General features: G+C 39.0%; 4 protein-coding genes across 6 annotated transcripts; 3 read left to right on the forward strand and 1 right to left on the reverse strand.

Annotated features, from left to right (window-relative positions):
* Positions 1 to 8005: 8005 nt before the first annotated feature.
* LOC133712106 (uncharacterized) lies at positions 8006 to 11094 on the forward strand. The gene is made up of 9 exons (XM_062138188.1): positions 8006 to 8209; positions 8319 to 8536; positions 8624 to 8738; positions 9116 to 9205; positions 9379 to 9552; positions 9645 to 9764; positions 10165 to 10275; positions 10650 to 10731; positions 10823 to 11094. Exons 1-9 carry the CDS (start codon positions 8081 to 8083, stop codon positions 10879 to 10881), a joined length of 1098 nt encoding a protein of 365 aa, XP_061994172.1. The 5' UTR covers positions 8006 to 8080; the 3' UTR covers positions 10882 to 11094.
* On the reverse strand, positions 11061 to 12904 carry LOC133712107 (NAC domain-containing protein 41-like). Its single transcript, XM_062138189.1, has 4 exons — positions 12655 to 12904; positions 11879 to 12252; positions 11396 to 11703; positions 11061 to 11313 (listed from the first exon to the last, which is right to left on the reverse strand). Exons 2-4 carry the CDS (start codon positions 12150 to 12152, stop codon positions 11209 to 11211), a joined length of 687 nt encoding a protein of 228 aa, XP_061994173.1. The 5' UTR covers positions 12153 to 12252; positions 12655 to 12904; the 3' UTR covers positions 11061 to 11208.
* A 760-nt stretch (positions 12905 to 13664) lies between these two features.
* LOC133709457 (protein KTI12 homolog) lies at positions 13665 to 15569 on the forward strand. 2 transcript variants are annotated; one of them, XM_062135205.1, is made up of 2 exons: positions 13665 to 13825; positions 14263 to 15569. In XM_062135205.1, the coding sequence occupies exon 2, from the start codon at positions 14362 to 14364 to the stop codon at positions 15268 to 15270; it is 909 nt and encodes a 302-aa protein (XP_061991189.1). In that variant the 5' UTR covers positions 13665 to 13825; positions 14263 to 14361; the 3' UTR covers positions 15271 to 15569. The 2 variants fall into 2 exon arrangements, with proteins under 2 accessions (XP_061991189.1, XP_061991190.1); XM_062135206.1 differs by having other exon boundaries at positions 13668 to 13825; positions 14260 to 15569.
* Positions 15570 to 16360: 791 nt separating this feature from the next.
* LOC133710160 (probable methyltransferase PMT5) lies at positions 16361 to 20956 on the forward strand. Of its 2 annotated transcripts, XM_062136167.1 has the most exons (9): positions 16361 to 16513; positions 16915 to 17796; positions 17922 to 18057; positions 18300 to 18540; positions 18702 to 18933; positions 19121 to 19279; positions 19458 to 19760; positions 20044 to 20176; positions 20474 to 20956. In XM_062136167.1, exons 2-9 carry the CDS (start codon positions 17285 to 17287, stop codon positions 20621 to 20623), a joined length of 1866 nt encoding a protein of 621 aa, XP_061992151.1. In that variant the 5' UTR covers positions 16361 to 16513; positions 16915 to 17284; the 3' UTR covers positions 20624 to 20956. The 2 variants fall into 2 exon arrangements, with proteins under 2 accessions (XP_061992151.1, XP_061992152.1); XM_062136168.1 differs by lacking the exon at positions 16361 to 16513 and having other exon boundaries at positions 17235 to 17796; positions 19121 to 19277; positions 19456 to 19760.
* Positions 20957 to 20998: the final 42 nt, after the last annotated feature.

A 20998-nucleotide genomic window follows, 5' to 3' on the forward strand; every position in this document is an offset into this window, starting at 1 on the left:
TCTCTCAAGAAGTAGCAGTGTGATCTTTCTTTCCTGTCTAGTGTGAAGTGTGCTTCCATTTACAAGTAAGTACTGTAATCATTCTCATGGATAGCTAAACAGCTTTTTAGCTGTTTACCTGAGAATGAGGCTCTCAATTCTTAGCTTGTAATTATGTTTATATAAATAATTTCAGTGTGTTCACCCACTTCATCAAGTTTTAAATTAGCAAGTTAATTTCTGTTATCATAATCATGTTTGGCTAGTATCCTATACTATCTTTTAAGTTCAAGATTTTCTGATTGTTAGAAAAATTTGCCTCAGTTTAAGATAGAAACAAGCAGCAGTGATTCCGCCTGTTAAAGTAACCATTAGGCAGGAGGCCGTTAGGTGAAATACGTGGGCATGTTGAAGGCTAGTTTTGTTTTTCTCAGAAGTTGAAACAGGATTTTCTAAGAAAAAGGTGAAATTGGACCCAAAAGTCAGCTTAGGATACACTAGGCACTACTTTAGAAAAGACTACCCTTATGAGTCTTTTCCCCTAAAAGTTGTGTAATTGGGCAAAATACAAAGATGATGGATTGATTGGGCAAAATACCAAGAGATTTTGGGCAAACGGGCACAACCCCTATAATTATCCTTGATTACAATTCAACAAAGAATATATATGCAATTAAGGTGGGCCATCATTCACCAGCTAATCACATGCAAGCGAGCAAGTCTGCCATGCAATTAAGGTTTCATGAAGGTGGAGCAGTTTGAGTAAGTTACAATCATGCTTAAGGGGTATATATTCCTGCATGCCACTATGCTACGGAGTCTTTGCGGAGATATACTAAGAGACGTGCATATCCAACAGCTCGCGGCCAAGAGGAAGATTGCATCCAGTACTCCAAGAGGCAATTAATCTTTGCCTATATTCTAGCGGTAACAGAGGCAGATAATTATTAATTATCACCTACGATAGATATCAAAACTATTAAGAGTTTTGATTTGAGTCAAGGCCAATAACTGTGGCCTAAAATATAGTATTTCATTCATATTTGGAAAGTGAATCTGCAGCAGCCTATATATAGAGGCTAAAGACGATACAGAAAAGGACCTCTCTCATATCAATCAATCCTAGCGATTACAAAGCCTCCCCGGAGCAAACCTTCAACCTTGTTGAAACCCGGTGACCGTGCGCCAGTCCTAGTCTCTCCAAGAGCCGACTGTCAGCATCACCAGACCAACCCGGCGACCGTACTTCCAGTCCCAGTCTCCCAGCGAGCCGACTGCGAGCGCAACCGCCACCGTTACTGCCAGCGAAGCAAGGGTAACGCCCTCGCAACCCAGCGAAGCTAAAGTCACGCTTTAGCGCAACCCGTGCTTTCTCCCAACTTCCCAGTGATTGCTCTGCTTAGTCTACAACACTAAGTATCGATTCGGTGAACGCAAGAGACCACAACCAAAGTCCTTATCCGTAAGGCAAAAGTCCTTTTCCGAAAGGCTAGAGAAGAACCCTGTGACGAGGTTGGTGCTCTCCTCGTCCACAGCGCTTGAAGAAGAAGTCAGGTCAAGGGACTACCCCAACGACTGCACCCCGCGGTGCTGGCACGCCTGCGCAATCACTCGCTCAAAAGAGACAGTTTGCAAGCCAACTGGTTTTGGAGCCAAACAACAACAACAACAACAATAATCGGAATAGAGGCGGGGAATGAGGCCAGCGAGTTAGGGCTCCACGTGGTGAAATTGTTGTTAATACTTCAGAATCTGAGCCTGAAGAAGAAATTTTGCAATATGAACAACAGGGACAAGCTGACCAGGATTACAAAGTCAAGGCCGAAATTCCATTCTTTTCGGGCAACTTGGGTGTAGAAGATTATCTGGATTGGCAGCTTCAGGTGGACTGATTCTTTGAGATTATGGAAGTGCCTGAACACAAGCAGGTTAAGCATGTTGCCTGGAGATTGAAGAGTACTGCTGCAGTATGGTGGGATAAGTTGCAGAGCACTCGACAGAAACAGAGGAAGCAGGGTGTTAGAACATGGCGAAGAATGAAGCAGTTAATGATGGAGAGATTCTTGCCAGATGATTATGAGCAGATTCTATACAGGTTGTATATCGAATGTGTCCAGGGAACTAGGACAGTGGCTGACTACACAGCTGAGTTCTTACGCTACTCAGAGCGTAACGAACTAGGAGAATCTGAAGGCCAGAAGGTGGCTCGCTATATCAGTGGGCTGAAGCCTTCTATTCAGGATAAAATTGGGTTACAAACTGTTCATACTATGGCCGAAGCTTCAAACCTAGCATTGAAGGCAGAGTTGTTAGAAAAGCCTTCACGAGCTTCTTCTTTCCAGAGATATAACTACCAAAGGAGCGCAGATTTGGTTAACTCCTCAACTGACAAGGGTAAAACCACACTGCAGAAAACAGAAAACACTTTTAGGGCTTCCAATCCTCCTTTTAAAGGGGCTGGCAGTTCTAACAGTTCTAGTGGTGCTCAAAACAGGACCCCGAACCAGAGGTTTAATAATCCTTATGCTAGACCTACAACAGATGTCTGTTATCGATGCAACAAGCCTGGGCATAGATCTAATGTGTGTCCTGAGAGGAGACAAACTGCTCTTATAGGTGAATGTGACGAAGATGAAGAAGAAGAAGGAGGAAGAGGTGACGATTATGATGGGGCTGAGTTTGCTGAGGAGGAGTCTCCTGAAAGGATTAATATTGTGCTGCAGCGGGTCTTATTATGTCCTAAAGAAGATGGGCAGCGACGCAATATTTTCAGATCATTTTGTTCCATCAATAATAAAGTGTGCAATTTGATTGTGGATAATGGGAGCTGTGAAAACTTTGTAGCCAAGAAGCTGGTGGAATACTTGCAGTTACCTACGCAGCCTCATGAAGCACCTTATTCCCTTGGTTGGGTCAAGAAAGGCCCACAAGTTCGAGTTACTGATTCCTGCAAAGTACCGGTATCCATTGGTAAGCATTATAAAGATGAAGTTCTGTGTGATATTATTGATATGGATGCTTGTCATATTCTATTTGGACGACCATGGCAATATGATGTGGATGTGATTTATAAAGGCAAAGATAATGTGATGATGTTTATGTGGCATAGTCATAAAATTGCTATGGCTGCTGTATGTCAATTTGAGAAATCAGGTGGAAAGAAAGGGGAGAGTTTCCTGACCTTGTCTAGCAGTGAATTTGAGATGGAGGAGGCTTTTAAAGAATCTGAAGTTTTCTGCCCAGTGGTGATAAAAGGGTTGTTAGCGGCAGAAAAGGAAGATGTGGTGATCCCTAAGGAAGTGCAGAATATGTTGGGAGAGTTTAAAGAGTTGATTTCAGATGAGTTGCCCGACGAACTACCGCCTATGAGGGACATTCAACATCAGATTGATTTGGTTCCTGGAGCTAGTTTGCCAAATCTGCCACATTACCGAATGAGTCCCAAGGAGAATGAGATTTTGAGGGAGCAGATTGAAGACTTGTTGAAAAAGGGGTTCATTCGTGAAAGTATGAGTCCTTGTGCAGTTCCAGTCCTACTTGTTCCTAAGAAGGGCAATCAATGGCGGATGTGTGTTGATAGCAGGGCCATAAATAAGATAACTGTGAAGTACAGGTTCCCCATCCCTCGTTTGGAAGACATGCTTGATGAACTGGAGGGCTCCAAAGTGTTTACCAAGATAGATCTTCGAAGTGGTTACCACCAGATTCGAATCAAGCCAGGAGATGAGTGGAAGACAGCTTTTAAGAGCAAGGATGGTTTGTTCGAATGGCTGGTTATGCCATTCGGGTTGTCTAATGCACCCACCACTTTTATGAGGCTTATGAACCAGGTTCTTCGTCCTTTTATGGGTTCCTTTGTCGTGGTCTATTTTGATGATATATTAATCTATAGCAGGACCAAAGAAGAACATCTGGTACATTTGAGACAGGTTTTGGGAGCTTTACAGGAAAATAAACTGTACATTAACCTGAAGAAGTGTACTTTCTGTGCCAACAAACTGTTATTTTTAGGATTTGTGGTCGGAGAAGAAGGCATTCAAGTTGATGAAGAGAAAGTGCGAGCAATAAGAGAATGGCCAGCTCCAAAAACAGTTTCTGAGGTGCGGAGCTTTCATGGTTTAGCTACTTTCTACAGGAGGTTTGTGAAAAATTTCAGTACCATTACTGCCCCTATTACTGAATGTTTGAAGAAAGGCAAATTCCAATGGGGAGAGGAACAAGAGAAAAGTTTTGCCCTAATCAAGGAGAAACTTTGTACTGCACCAGTTCTTGCTCTTCCTAATTTTGACAAGGTATTTGAGGTTGAATGTGATGCTAGTGGCGTGGGGGTAGGTGCTGTGTTGTCACAAGAGAAGAAACCAGTAGCATTCTTTAGTGAAAAGCTGAATGAAGCTCGTCAGAAGTGGAGTACTTATGACCAAGAATTCTATGCAGTGTTCCGGGCATTGAGGCAATGGGAGCACTACCTGATTCAGAGGGAGTTTGTACTGTTCACTGATCATCAGGCCTTGAAGTACCTTAATAGCCAGAAAACTGTGAATAAGATGCATGCAAGGTGGGTAAGTTTTCTGCACAAATTTCCTTTTGTGATTCAGCATAAATCTGGTACTCTTAACCGGGTTGCAGATGCTTTGAGTAGGAGGGCTTCCTTGCTGGTCACTTTAGCTCAGGAGATTGTGGGGTTTGATCTCTTGAAGGAGTTGTATGAGGAAGATGTTGATTTCAAGGAGATTTGGGCCAAGTGCAGCAACAATAATGCAGTTGCAGATTTTTATGAGAATGAAGGATATCTATTCAAGGGCAACCGGCTATGTATCCCTAGTTCTTCATTGAGGGAGAAACTGATCAGAGATATGCATGGAGGGGGATTGAGTGGGCACTTGGGCCGAGACAAAACTATTGCCAGCCTTGAGGAGAGGTATTTCTGGCCACAGTTGAAAAAAGATGCAGGAACTATCGTGAGAAAGTGCTACACCTGCCAGGTTTCTAAGGGTCAGTCCCAAAACACAGGTCTTTATCTACCTTTACCTGTTCCTGAAGATATTTGGCAGGATCTTGCTATGGATTTTGTGTTGGGATTACCCCGTACCCAAAGGGGTGTGGATTCAGTGTTTGTGGTAGTTGACAGGTTCTCCAAGATGGCGCATTTCATTGCATGTAAGAAGACTGCTGATGCTTCTAATATCGCCAAACTGTTCTTCAGGGAGGTGGTTCGTTTGCATGGAGTACCCAAATCCATTACTTCTTATAGAGACACAAAGTTCCTTAGCCACTTCTGGATTACCTTATGGAGGATGTTTGGTACAGCTTTGAACCGTAGCAGCACAGCTCATCCTCAAACTGATGGACAGACAGAGGTTACTAACAGAACTTTGGGTAACATGGTCCGAAGTGTTTGTGGAGATCGACCCAAACAGTGGGATTATGCTTTGCCACAGGTGGAGTTTGCTTATAACAGTGCTGTGCATAGTGCAACAGGGAAGTCACCATTCTCCTTAGTTTATACTGCTGTTCCTCGACATGTGGTTGACTTGGTGAAGCTTCCTAAGGCTCCTGGTGTTAGTGTTGCTGCTGAGGGCATGGCTAGAGATGTGCAGGCGGTTCGAGACGAAGTTAGGGCTAAGCTGGAAGCAACTAATGCTAAGTATAAAGCTGCAGCTGATAAACATCGCAGAGTAAAAATGTTCCAAGAGGGTGATGACGTGATGGTGTTTCTGAGGAAGGAGAGATTTCCTGTTGGTACCTATAACAAGCTGAAGCCCAGAAAATATGGTCCTTTTAAGGTGCTGCGGAAGATCAACGACAATGCTTATGTTGTTGCCCTTCCTGATTCCATGAGTATCTCTAACACATTTAATGTGGCTGACATGCATGAGTTTCGTGAAGATGAGGTCCTTTATCCAGATGAGAACTCGGGGTCGAGTTCTTCGGAGGTGGAGGAGACTGATGCAGAATGGGTGGCAGCCCAATTTGAAGAACAATTGGATCGTGCTAAAGGAGGAAAACGAAAAGTGACTAGTAGACGCGAAACAGCTCGGAGTCCGATTGGGACGTACCTTACCTTTCCGGAAAGGGAATCGCGCCACGAGCAAGACTCATTGCTTTGCCATGAGCTGTAGCATTTTTCGGGCTTTTGGGATCGTTTAGGGCCTCAAAACTGCATTTTTCTAATTTTCGGCTTTTTGGTTTTCCTAATTATTTTTTGGTTGTTTTCTTTTTACCCATGGGCTTTAGGGTTTCATTGTTAGTCGCCCTAGGGTTACTTTTATCTTATTTATACAGCCGCAAGCGGCTGCATAACCTATCTATTATCTTTTATCAATAAAATTTGAGAGTATTCTCTTTTTATCTCTGGTGGACTCCAGAATCTTTGCTTAGGTTTATTGCTGGTAAACCTAGTTTATCAATCCGATCATTCCGACTGCGTCAGAAATGCTAGAAACTGCTGGATAATTGTTCAAGAAGCAACCATAACCGTAGCAAAGTTGATTAAGGAAGGACAGAAGGACAACACATATATACGGCTCCTACTCATGTCCTTCAAATTATTAATTGGCTCCATTAAGTTCAAAGCATGTACTTATATGGAGTCAATGAAATGTGATTTTATAATAAATACAGAATGGATATCCTAATTTAAAACAAGAATGTTATGGGCTTCAATTCTGTTCAATTCACTTTGCATCTTGTTTTCTAATGATGTAACTAGTATATTCTCCAAGCTTTTAATTAGGATTGCTCATCACTTCGTCAGCACAAGTTTTGGAATCTTTAACAACTTTGATGGTGAGCAAGTTTAAGGAAGAAGATTTGAATTTTGAAGCAATACAATGTATTGATGTGTTTTTCGGTTTTTCCAAAATATAGATGAGCATCTCACATCATCTCCATCATCCACTCTGGATTTGGTTCTAGGCCAAGCATTGTCTATGGTTCTAGGCCAAGCATTGTCTACAATCGTCAAAGTTGAAAAAAGATAACCATATGAAAATTTGCGACATCAGCATTAAGCAACTATCTAATCCAAACAGGAAGTTTAAAATTACCCATTTGGCTAAAGCATCAGCACATAACCCACTTCCTTGTCTCCACTGTCTTAATATAATACAAAATACGATATAACATCTAAATGAAACGATATATAACAAATATAATGTTTCATTGTATTAAATATTAATTAAGATGTTATATGGCATATCATATTTTCTATTTAAACGACTCACAAAAATATAATGTTTCCCCTCAGAGGCTGAGCTGAAAATAAGTCATTTTTCAAAATTTTCCAAGCAAATATCAAATCTGAATTTTACTCTATACTTTTTTCACCGTTATTTTTTGGGTAAAATCCTCAAATGGTACCCGAATTATCACGAAATGCACTTTTTGATACATATAAATTTTTAGAGAGTCTAATGGTACCTGCACTATTCCTCCGTTAGCCTTTATAGTACTTCTGTCCATTATTCCGTTAAAAAAACCTACGTGGCGGCCATGTGAGACTCATGTGAGTAAAATAACAAGGGTAAAATGGTCTTTTCATTCATATATAGAATTATAGTATTGAAGGTCTATAATTAAAAAGTAATTTGACACATAAAAAAATAAAAATAATACCCAATCCGTTCTTCACTATTCTCGGGTTACTTGGGGTAATTAATTTAAGTATTTTGTTTGTGTTTAGTTATTTTTTTATAAAAATTTAATACATATTCATTTGGTCAACTAATGAGATAATTTTTTCTCAAACAATTAATAGGATTAACCAATGGAAGTAGTAAGTAAATGTAGATATTCACTAATTAAATTCAATTCTAGCTTTTTTTTTTTTTTAACCAAGTTTAATTTAGTTTTATAAAAGATTTGTAAAAAAAAAATAGGATTTTACGATTTTATCTCTACTTTAACGGAATAATTGACGGAAGTAAAAGAGCTAACGGAGAGATACACTCTCTGAAAATTTGTAGGTATCAAAAAATGCATTTAGCGATAGTTCGGGTACCCATTTTACTCTTATTTTGTAGGGTGCCGTTCTCTCTATCTATTAAGGTAAAACTAAAACCTTTAAACCCCCGGTCGTAAATTCCTTGCAGCTCTCACAAAAATGGAGGACGAAGAAGAAGCACCTCTCGCCGTTGAAATCGACCAACCCTTTTCAAGTGGACCCGATGACGTCGACGCTCCCGTCGGCGTCACCGTCATCACTGGTTATCTTGGTTCAGGCAAATCCACTGTAAGCTCAGTTTCTTTGTAAAGCTCAAATCTTTTATTCAAATTTATCTTCTTTTTAGAGAAAGATAAGAGCTTTGATTATGCTTTGCTTTATTGGTTTTGGTACTCAGCTGGTTAATCATATATTAAACACCCAACATGGGAAGAAAATTGCTGTGATATTAAACGAGTTTGGTGAGGAAATTGGGGTTGAGAGGGCAATGATAAACGAAGGAGATGGTGGTGCTCTTGTGGAAGAGTGGGTTGAGTTGGCAAATGGGTGTATATGTTGCACTGTGAAGCACAGCTTGGTGCAAGCACTAGAGCAACTTGTGCAGAGAAAAGAAAGGTTTGAGGCTTATAATGGATTTTTGGGTTTTTGTTTGAAAGTGTTTATTATGGTGATGATGATGATATGCGGATTGTTTGGTTGTAGACTTGATCATATATTGTTGGAGACTACTGGGTTGGCTAACCCTGCTCCACTTGCTTCGGTTCTGTGGTTGGATGATCAGTTGGAATCGACTGTCAAGCTCGATTCGATTATCACTGTGAGTACTGAGATTTTGAATTGATGTTGGAATTCAATGTGCTACTTGTTTATCTAATTGATGCTTGGTGTTTGATAGTATGTTGCTATTCAAGTTTGTTATGGCCTTTTGGGATGCATCATGAAATTGAAGTTGTAACAATTGGTTATTAGTTTGGAGCTATATATTCACAGTACCATTTGAATTTAAGAACCTGTCTTGCTAAATGCTTACTTGGCAGTATCAAGTGTTAGTACCCATGATACGTTAGTTATGTACTGTTGGTTTCTACTGTTTCATGTATTGCATAAGAACTGAGCTAGTATTTCTGTCTTTTCTTTAGAGTGGTTCGATTTTTTTCTTTAATTTGTTACTAAGTTACCCCAATGTATTTACAGGTTGTGGATGCCAAGAACCTCCGTTTTCAGCTGAGCGAGAATAAAAGTTCATCCTCATTTCCTGAAGCATATCTGCAGATTGCATTTGCGGTATTGTCACGTTATTTTACTCATGACTTACTTATAATGAAAATTAAAGTAGTTTTACCTTTATCATTTTATCTGCATTGGTGTGTATATGTCCTGTCCATTTTGCCTATTAACCATGCTGTACTGTTGAGCTCTTGTACTTCATATCTTATGAGTTTGGCTGTTTGTTGTAGGATGTTGTAATACTTAACAAGGTTGATTTGGTTTCTCCAGAGGGTTCTAAAGATTATCTGGAGGAACTCGAGAAGGAGATACATAGTATTAATTCGCTTGCTTGTATCATCCATTCTGTTCGTTGTCAAGTCGACTTGTCTAAGATATTGGACTGTCGGGCCTATGATGCTATGGTTAGTGAGGCATATCTCTCTCTCTGTTTATTATTGGTTTAGTTCATGCTGAGATCTAATTTAATAACAATAGTCAACTTTTTCCTTTTCAGCATGCTGTTCATTTAGAATCATTATTGGAAGAAAGTCGTACTTTATCTACACTGGATCTCCATGATAGTGGTGTGCGAACCTTATGCATTAGTGAGCAACAGAAGATTGATCTTGAAAAGGTAAACAGTTATAATATGAATTGTATGAAATAAATTTCTATTAACTAGTTGGTCCTGTATTAACAACTTTTCAGAAAGGTTACCATTCATCACATCTAGAAGTGTAGACATCATTGCTAGTTGAATATGCATTTACCTGAAAAAGTGTATTTCATAAGTTATTGAGATCAGTTGTGCATAAAGTAAGGCTACACTAGGCAGACAGAACCAACAGTATCACATATGGATTTCAGCGGCTAAAACTGTAAAAGTGGATGGCATATCTAAGAAATGCGTCACTTACCTTATACATACGAGACGCAAATGCACATTACAAAAGCTGTCTATAATGTCTCATTGCTGTAGCTTTTTGATAATCCTATATGTCAGCCTATTATGTCTGATGATCTTGTTTCTCAAGGTCCGCTTATGGCTCGAGGAGATTCTTTGGGAAAAGAAATATGGCATGGATGTGTATCGCTGCAAAGGGGTTTTGAGTGTTCATAGTTCAAACCAATTACATACTTTGCAGGTATTGTTTAATGTTATAACTTATGCTGCAATATTCTAGGGGTAGAGCACTTAATGCTCTAGTTGGGTGCCTCCAAAGTTTTTGACTGATCAAGAGTGATGATAGTCCATAGAAAACATAATTACTTGCCTTTGAATGACTTTGAAGAAGCATGTTAAGAGGTTGAATCATTATGGCATGATAAGACCAATCAATAGCAAGGTGCCCAAATCTCTTGACCTGAGTTTTGATAACAGTTATGCCACGAGGGACACATCTAGGCTATATGCTGTCTCTAATTATCGACACCTTAGACACTAATTCTATTTGTTTAGTCTTTTTTTGGAAGATCATTCACTTAAACCTGTGCCTGTTTTTTCATCAATGTTTGGCAGGCAGTGAGGGAAATATATGAGATTGTGCCAACTCGTGATTGGCGAAAGGAAGAAAATCAGATGAACAAGATAGTGTTTATAGGTAAAAGAGCTCTGCTCTCCGCTCACGCTAAGTTTCCACAAACAGCTTCATTTTAGTTTATTGATATGTTCCTTTGCTTTTTGACCTGCAGGGCATGATCTAAATGAGAATATTCTTACTGAGTCGTTTAGAGCATGCATAGTTTGTTGATTTTCAATTCACAATTGCAAATTGATACTTTCTGCTTGAGGTTACAAATAAACTATCAATGGTGACTTGGTTGAATGGAGGCTGTGTTGATTCCAAATTTTGACTGCAGTGCAAAATCAAGTATTTCAATTGAAACTTGGTCCGCTCAATCCATATGTATGTGTATGGTGATGAAAGTATATAGTATATGGAGGACTCATTTATTTTTCTGTCTATCGAAAAAGACTAAGCAACTTGCTTTACATCAAGACTCAGAAACTTAAAACCAGGACTAACTGTGCCAAAATTGGTCCTAATATAAAGCCAGCATGCACTAATTCTGCCATATCAATTTGATTTTGCATCTTCTCCATGGCTAAGCAGTTCTGGCGGAAGTTTATATGCAGGACTAGCCTCTTTGCTTACAATTTTGCATACCACAAATCTCTCAATCTGTAACAAAGAAAATAGGTTCTTACCAACCAAACAAATTAGACATTCACAGTTGAAAATATACGCAGTTTGTTGCGCTAACCTTTGCCCTTATGCTGTCATTAAGCACATCAACAGGAACTATGCTGGGATTAACTCTGTACTCATGCATGACAAAGGAACTTATGCTCCCTTTCGGTGCTGGAACATGTCCTTTATTGAATAACATAGAGGTTTTAAACCCAACAACTACTTTGTCGTCTCCATATATAACCTGTTTTCCCTCACTAGTTACCTTCCAGTAACCACCCTTTGTGGTTCTCTTGGTGACCTTCCCTTCGCTACTGTAAATTTGTTCAACATTGGTGAAATAATAGGCTTCGTTGCACTTGGTACCATGTCTGTAATCATCTGCGATTCAAATAGGTATCAAATTACTAGGCAGTGACCAAAAAAGAACAATCTGGCCGGCCACATTAAAAAGTTCATAGCTACGAGTATTAAATTGAACAGTTTTGTTTCAAACGAAAAGATCAGTTACTTCAAAAATCAGTACGATACAGACAGTTGCTTGAAAATCATTTACCTAGAGGCAGCTGATCCGGATCATTCTCATATAAATCGATCTCTTTGATAACATCAGTTATGGGTAGTGTTCGACCTAGAATTTTGTTAACCAAGTAAAACAGAACTAACTCATCATCGTCCGGAGAAAACCTATAGCCTGTAGGTAACTTCAGCTCGTTTTCTTTCTTCCCAACATCAACTTTTGAACACTTCAACAGATCGAAGTCTCCTTTCTTCTTGGAAGCCGAGGGAGAGAATGCCATGAACACAATGATGAAAACCCAACTCAACATTTGGCCACGTAAAGACTTTTAAATGAGTTTATGAGATAAAGTGTACGTTAATTTCTTCCTTTGTGACCGACTTTGTGGAGAGTCTGATGATGTTGCAGGCCTGCATATATAGAAATAGAAGAGGCAAAGAAAAGAGAGTCATACAACGCTTCTTCATGCACCTTCGTTAGAGTCACCTTCTAGGTATGTAATTACATATCTATATATATATAAATGAACCCAAAATTAATGGGAGAACGAAGGCTTTGTACGATTAGCAGGAACAATTAAGTTATATTCTACAACTTCTTATGGTTCTGGATTATATATATCAGAGCCTTGCGGATCCAGGCTTCTATTACAGACTAATTAGATTCAAACATTACCTTTGTACACCGACCTGTATATACACGACCAGTTACTCAGATCCATAAACTATATGTATCAGATCCAATTAAGTTCAAATCTAAGAGACAGAGAGGAGGAAGACAAAACACGATGATCGTGGAATGAAGAAACTCACCGGGGGCTGAGACGTATGGCGGTTGAAACTGATCTTGTGTATGTCTAGGTTGTTCTTTTGAGCAAACAAGAATCGACCGCAATATCTTGCATTAATTGTGTCCCGTCTTGATGCTCAAGTAAAAGGAGCGGGGGCAAACTGAAACGGCACGTTCCAAAATTTGAGCTATTTGGGTGGAGGAGGAGAACAAATTTGGGTTCGGGTATGGTTTTCAGTTTTCTGATTCTCGATAGAGTTTTTATCGAGTTATTTCGTGTTGAGTCATTTTTATAATTATTATCATAAATAATAAGTTTTTGGCTACAATTATTATCATAATAAGTTGATACTGATATTTCTCAAATGTATTTCACTTTATATTAAAATAACTCCTAGTTTGTTTGTTTGTTTTTTCCTCCTTCTCTAGGGCTCTAGGCTCTAGCCATATTCCCCCACCCTCCACTACTCCCTCGTTACTTGGACTGATCCCAAAGACGTACTTTCTCGTCACTCTCTTGTTGTAAGGTTTTGATATCAGCTCATTACTCTACTTTATTTGTATTTTGAATGAGCAATAAAATAGAATTGTTGTTGTCAAGGTTGCTCGATCAAATGACATAATGAAGTTCCTCATCTTTAATATTGTGCTGAACAAGTTATGTATGTTCTTGTTTATATTTCATGCGTCACACACTAAGAACACTGAATATAAAATGAGTTAATATATCGTATGTTTTTATTTATATTTAATGTGTCATACATTAAAAACACTATATATAAAATGAGTTAGTATATCGAACACGTCAAAATTATTTGCACAAATTAGACTGAAAAAAAAAAAACTCGATTTTAATCTTTTCCAATAAAAAAATCTCTTGTTTTGAAATTCCAACATCCTGAAAAACTTGGTGAAGTCTCTCTTCTTTATATTTTACTTCTTTTTCTGTTTCTCATTTTTTACAACTATAACAAAGAACTTTCATTTATTCTTAAAGAAAAAGAAAGAAAGAGCTTTCACGAATTGCCAATAAGGGATTTCTCTTTAAAGGCCCGACGTCGTTTCAAGTAGCCTGAAACCCTTTTCCCTCTTTCTCCTTCAGCAAAACCTCTCAGTCTCCCCAATTTCAAAGCAAAGTATCAATCTTGGGATCTTGGAGCTTCTCCCAGTTTCAGCTAAAACCACCCAAAACAGGTTCGTCTCAGGCTTCGCCTGCTTCATTATCTTCAATTTCACTACTTATGCATTCAAATTTCATTAACCAATTTCTGATTCTGAGTTTGATTCTGTTAATTTAATCGTTCTCTAGTTTCTCGGAGTTCCTATATGATTGCTCTAATCACTAATTAGGGTTCTCAAATCAGTAATATTGAAGATTCTCAGTTGAAAAAATCCATCTTTTGTGAGATTGCAGAATGAAAGCCTCTACATTTGGTTTTCACTACAAATGTTAATCTTTTTGATTTGATTATGATTGACACCTATTCAGATTTGATTTGTAGTTTTGATATTTAGACTAGGAATTTGATTGGGGATTTAATATAACAAGTTCATATACACCCTTATAGTCACTAAAAACTGTGTCTTTATGCTGATGGGTTACACTGTCTAATGTCTATGTATACTAGCAGCTACTGTAGTATCACTACTGAATCAGAAGAAGTTGGCATTGATTTTGGGTTGGACGTTGTCGGACTCATTCTCTTAAAGAAGCCGGTTTTTTCCTTGCGATGGCATTAGTTGTGATTTGTGGGCAACCCTGCAGTGGGAAGTCAATGGCTGCCGTCTGCCTAGCTGAGGCTCTCAAAGAATCCGGGTCGAATCATACAGTTAGGGTTATTGATGAAACTTCCTTTCATCTTGACCGCAATCAGAGCTATGCCAATATGCCTGCGGAGAAGAATTTAAGAGGGGTGCTGAGATCTGAAGTTGATAGATCGGTGTCAAGAGACAGTATCATAATAGTAGATTCTTTGAATAGCATCAAGGGTTATAGGTACGAGCTGTGGTGTTTGGCTCGTGCTGCAGGAATAAGGTATTGTGTGGTATATTGTGATGCTGATGAAACCCATTGTAGAAAATGGAATGAGGAGCGCAGGGAGAAGGGAGAAGATGCTTATGATGATAAGATTTTTGAAGATTTGGTAAGGAGATTTGAGACACCAGATAGAAGAAATCGGTGGGATTCGCCTTTGTTTGAGTTGTGGCCACATAGAGAAGGTATAGTAGGATCTTCTGCTGCCATTCTAGATGCGATTTCGTATCTGACAAAGAAGGTGGACTCAAAGACACGGGATGTTAAAACTTTGCAGCCAACTATTGCAACACAGAGCGCACGGTTTTCCGAGGCAAACTCTCTGTATGAGTTGGACCGAGCTACACAGGAGGTGTCCAGTGCAATTGTGGAAGCACAATCACAGGCACTTGGAGGACCTTTAAATGGAGTTTCTGTTGGTCAGGGGTTACCACCTATCAATATTTCTAGACCAATAGGGCTTCCAGAGCTTCGAAGCTTGCGGCGAACTTTCATAAAATTGACAGGGCAAACGAGTTTAAGTGGGCGACCGCCACCTTCTGATGCAGACAGTGCAAAGAGGATGTTTGTTGATTACTTGAACAGGGAACTGGCAAATGCGTGAGCGAGATAAACAAGGTCAATGTTATAGTCTTTGGCACGTGCCTTAAAGTTTTTGATAGCGGTCTAGGTTGCGCCAGATTCTTGTGCTGATAAAACATGGATGAACCATTCCTGCATTGATGGGGAATTGCCGCTGCGTTTTGCCTAGCATTATACAAATGTCTCGTGCTTATCACTGTACTACCATTCTTACATGTATTTTTTTTTTTTTCTCTCTTAGAATTCTTTGTTGGGTTTTCTTACTTAACAATTTGATGGCATCGTCCTGAATTTTGAATTTATAAACCCTTTGTACATGAACAGATAGATTTTGTTTAGTTCATGTGGTTGCTGATTAAACCTTTAAAAAGCCGGGGATTTAATGCCATCTTCTATTAAAAGAGAGGCATCTTTTCCCCATGGTCAGCACAGGAATCTTGACCACCAATCAAGCCCAGACATAAAGCCTTAAGCTATGGCTATGATTGGCACAGCTCATATTCTATCAGCCCTACTCTGGAGCTGCAGAGTTGGCAAAGTAACTGTTAACTAATAATTTCCTAATCAGGATCATCATTAATCCCCATGTATTAAAGAAAAAGAAATATATGATGGTAAAGTTTCAATCTTGAGGTTCAAGGTAAGCTAGAAGCTACCAGCTGAGACCAACCCAATTCATTGTTTTTAATTTCTGTTAATTCTGGGTTGGTCCAACCACATTATAACAGAGAATGCATGCAATAGAAGAAAGTCTCAACCTTTTGACAATGACATCCTTGAAATGGTACACATTTGGAATTAATTACTGGAGATGGGTTAAGCTAATCACATATAAATGACGGCTAAATCACAGCCGTCAAATTTTTTTTTTTTTTTTTTACACCCGAATCGTGAGGCTAGTTGTTGGCGTACGTCATGGCTTAGACCAAAAGTAATTAAAGTTAAAGACACAATAAATAACAATGATTCCCTTTAATTGAGTTTTTAGTTATTCTATTATTAAAATTTTTAATGATTGTTTTTGTCTAAATCCGCGAGCCTCTGGATCTGATTAACCATTCGACAACAGGGACATATATATATATATATATATATATATATATATATATATATATATATATATATATATATACCTGAGAACACGAACAGAAACACAAAAAACTCACAATAACTAGAATTCCTATAAATTTGGACTCACATTAAAGTTAGAGTCTTTCTCTGTTTTTGAGGGCTTTCAATCTCACTCTTCAACGACCCAGTACCAGGTAAGCATTTCCCAAAACCCTAATCCCCTTATTTTCAGGATGAGTTTGCTGGAATTGAATCCAATTTGGATTTATTGCTTTTTTGTTTGTTTGTGGGGGTGATAGTGATTTTGTTTGCTTTTGGATTGGATCTGAGTTCAAAATTTTTCTTCCCATTTTGAGATCTGGGATTTTGGGTCTCTCACTGGTGTGTGTGTAAAAATGTCAAGTGCTGCATTTGGTGTTGTACTTATCATTCTGTGTTTGGTTGCTGTGGGAAAATGAAGTGGGAAATTTGGAGTCTTGTGATTGGAATCTGCTTTGAATTAGTTGTAGAATTGTTTTTCTGTGCAACCAATCTGGACTTGACTTTTATTTGGGACATTGATTGTCATTGGTTGGACCTTTGGCTTCTGTTGCAGGTTGGACTTGGTTGATCACTTGTAAAAAAGTCTGTTTCTTTGGGAATTTAGCAGTATCGGTGGTGCTCAAGTTTGGAAATTTGGTTATATAATCGAGTTTGGGATCGTGTTTAGTTGTGATCTTATCTGGGTTTGGCTCAGGATGAACTTATGAACAATCACAAAGCGAAGATTCACATATGTTGTTGGGGAAGAAGTGGAGATCACAGTATCAATGCTTGTAGGAATTATCCGGATTCATGGTGATATGTATATAGAAGCTTGTGTGTGATGATAGATGATGGTTTTCGGTCTTCTTGGAGATTTAAGCTGAAGGTTATCTAGTGGGGTTATTTTGGAATTGAGAAGACGGGGTTGCACGATTTTGGACATGAGAAGCTCCTGGTTGAGTAAACTCTCTCTCATTTTTGGCCCTAGACCGCCACTCAACTGGTTACTCTTGTGCCTCTTGAGTGTACTTGCACTAATTGCAGTGTTGGGATCATCATCTTCAAGTACATTTGATTCTTTAACCCCTAGTTCAGTACCAGACATCTACACAAACTATAGGAGGCTAAAAGAGCAAGCGGCAGTTGATTATTTGGAGCTGAGGTCTCTCTCACTGGGGGGTAGTAGAGAAAAAGAGCTTGGCCTTTGTGGCAGAGATAAAGAACACTCTGTGCCTTGTTACAATGTTTCAGCAAATCTTTTAGCCGGGTATAAAGATGGGGAGGAGTTTGATCGGCATTGTGAAGTATCAAGAGACAGAGAACAGTGTCTAGTTCGCCCCCCTAAGGACTATAAGATCCCTCTGAGGTGGCCAGCTGGTAGGGACGTGATATGGAGTGGAAACGTGAAGATAACCAAAGACCAATTTCTGTCATCTGGAAGCATGACCAAAAGGTGCTTCACAGTTAAAGCTGTATAACAGACATTCAAAACATCTATGCAAATTGTGACATTATTTCTCCCTTTTGGTTTGTACTTCTCTGCAAAGTCATTTTTTAACTTCTCACTAAACTATGCAGGTTGATGTTACTAGAAGAAAATCAAATTTCCTTCCACTCTGAGGATGGTTTGATTTTTGATGGTGTCAAGGATTATTCTCGTCAAATTGCCGAGATGCTGGGTTTGAGCAGTGACTCTGAATTTCCTCAAGCTGGTGTAAGATTACAGTCAAATTAATGTAACCATTGGATTTCAAAAGAGCCCACAATTTATTGAACTAATACCAATATTGTTTTCTTATATTCTAAATTAAGTTGTATGTTGGAACTGAAAGGGCATGCAGCTTATGCTTTTACCTAAATGTGATTAATATAAAGCCTGGCCTATCACTACAGGTGCTTATAATATGATACCAGATGCTTTATAAATTTTTTAACTATTTTTATGTTAAACTGCAGGTTCACACAGTACTAGATATTGGTTGTGGTTTTGGTAGCTTTGGCGCTCATTTAGTATCCCTAAAGTTAATGGCTATTTGTATTGCGGCATATGAGGCAACTGGCAGTCAAGTTCAGTTGGCCCTTGAGAGAGGTCTTCCAGCAATGATCGGCAACTTCATCACAAGACAACTTCCATATCCATCTCTGTCATTTGAAATGGTTCATTGTGCTCAATGTGGTATTCTTTGGGACAAAAAAGGTAATGTTAGGGAGTAGTTATGGTTTTTTGCATTTATATGCTTCCTTTTGGATCGAGTATCCTCTCTGAGTCTGACTGTCATTCTCTATCTCCTGCTAATAGCTTAGAGGTTCTTGAATACCATTACTCTCTTGTGTAACCTAAATTAATTCATGCATCAGATGGGATGTTTCTTTTAGAAGTTGACCGGGTACTCAAGCCTGGAGGTTACTTTGTTTTAACCTCACCCACAAGCCAGCCATATGGAAGTTCATCGACTATGAAGGAGGGCATAGCTACAGACTCTTCACCAATGGAAGAATTAACCCAGAAAATCTGTTGGACTCTTTTGGCTCAAAAATATGAAACTTTTATCTGGCAGAAAACTGTGGATTCTAATTGTTATACATCTCGGTAAGGATAGTGACAATATCTATGGTCTTTTGGGAATAATCATTAGTTTCACATTTAAAATTTCAGTACTGTTTAAAGCTTTGGTATTGAGTTGGCTATTGTTAGTGTTGTTGAAGAGCTCCTCGCATTTTTCTCTTCAACTGGAATGCAATCTTGCTAATGCTTTTCTCCTTATTCATTATTTTAGCAAGCAGGGTGCTATTCCACTTTGTCAAGAAGAGCATGAGGTTCAATCATATTATAAGCCCCTAGTATCATGTATAAGTGGGACCATGAGCAAACGCTGGACTCCAATCCGAAATAGGTCTAGTTCCCAGTGGAACTCATCTAAGCTTGAAGTTCATGGAAAGTATTGTTCCATCGTACATTTGTTTTTCTTCACTTCTCTGTCTCTCTTCGCTGGAAGGGGTTGTTTCCGAATGTCTTAGTATCATTATGTTTGTTGGATCTGCTAAGACCATTCAATTCTGTTCCCACTTCATGGTTATCTGCCAGCATATTGATACCCTTTTTTTTTTTGCAGAAGTTCAGCCTGATGATTTCTTTGAAGACTTACAGGTTTGGAGATCAGCTCTAAAGAACTATTGGTCTTTGCTTACCCCCTTGATTTTCTCTGACCACCCCAAGAGACCAGGCGATGAAGACCCTTTACCTCCCTTCAACATGATACGCAATGTGCTCGACATGAGTGCTCATTATGGGGGTTTAAATGCTGCTTTTCTGGAGGAAAAGAAATCAGTCTGGGTGATGAATGTTGTGCCTGTTAATGCTCCCTATACACTTCCTCTCATACTAGATCAAGGTTTTGCTGGTGTTTTGCATGACTGGTAAGTTATTTGTTTCAGGTCTTTTGGAGAGCCGGCTAATTTGAAATTAGGAGCTTCTTTCAGGCTAAATTGATCTAGTTGTTTGTTTGTTTATCCATACTGTTCGAAAATCCACATTCAAATAAAAAGAACACTTGGAACTGAGGTTGACAAACTTGAATGTAAAAGTATATATATATATATAATTTTTTTTTCTGCTCTAGATATCCTACTTTGTTCCACTTCCTATCCAGTATTTATTTGCTCCAAGTTTCTTGAGGTAGTGATCTATCTATTGGTACAGGTGCGAACCGTTCCCTACATATCCTCGAACATATGATCTGCTGCATGCAAATGGGCTGCTCTCACACCTGTCTTCAGAGAGGTGCAGCATGATGGACTTATTCTTGGAGATGGACCGGATTCTGCGCCCTGAGGTAGTTTTTTTTATTTTTTTTGCTTCTTCCTTTTACAGTTATACTGCAAGATTATTTCGTAGACGGAGAAGTCAGTTATCTCCCTTTCCATTTTTAATGAGATTTATTTATGTATGTTGGATACTGTTGCAAATCCCTTTATTATTCCCTCATTATTGTTTGCCATCTTGGCATGTGATCTCCCTCTAGGCCTCAAAAAATTGATTTTGTGATATACTCTCATGTAAAAGTTTGTAACTTTCTTATGTTATGTGATGAAATTGACCGTTTTGAGACATGGATTATGACCGGTTGCAGGGCTGGGTTGTTCTCTGTGATAAAGTGGGAGCTATAGAGATGGCACGCATGTTTGCTACCCAAGTACGTTGGGAAGCAAGGGTGATTGACCCTCAGAATGGCAGTGACCAGAGACTACTTGTATGCCAAAAACCATTTGTGAAAAAATGATTGTTTTACTTCAGGAGGTCTCATCATTGCGGAAATGTACATTTTTCTTTTGGCTGTGGTAATTTCTCTCATCTTTCAAAAATTCATTTTCAGATAACGAAATGCAGTGCAATGGCCTGATTTAGTATTATGAAGTTGTCAGTCCTAAGATATAGGAGGTTTAGAACACTAGAAGGTATCTTTCATCCAGTCTCAACTTGTTAGGAGTAATATGGGGTCTGGTTAATCTATTTTCCTATCCTTGGTGAGTGTCAAATGAATGAATAGGTGTGATCTCTCCTTTGCTTCTCTAGACACTCACATTTTCGTCCAGTCCCAACCCCATCCCTGTTCACCCAAACAAAGAACCAGAGGGCAATGGTCTGTCTTTGCATT

The sequence above is a fragment of the Rosa rugosa genome, chromosome 5, assembly GCF_958449725.1.
Source record: "Rosa rugosa chromosome 5, drRosRugo1.1, whole genome shotgun sequence".
Classification (NCBI taxonomy): Eukaryota; Viridiplantae; Streptophyta; class Magnoliopsida; order Rosales; family Rosaceae; genus Rosa; species Rosa rugosa.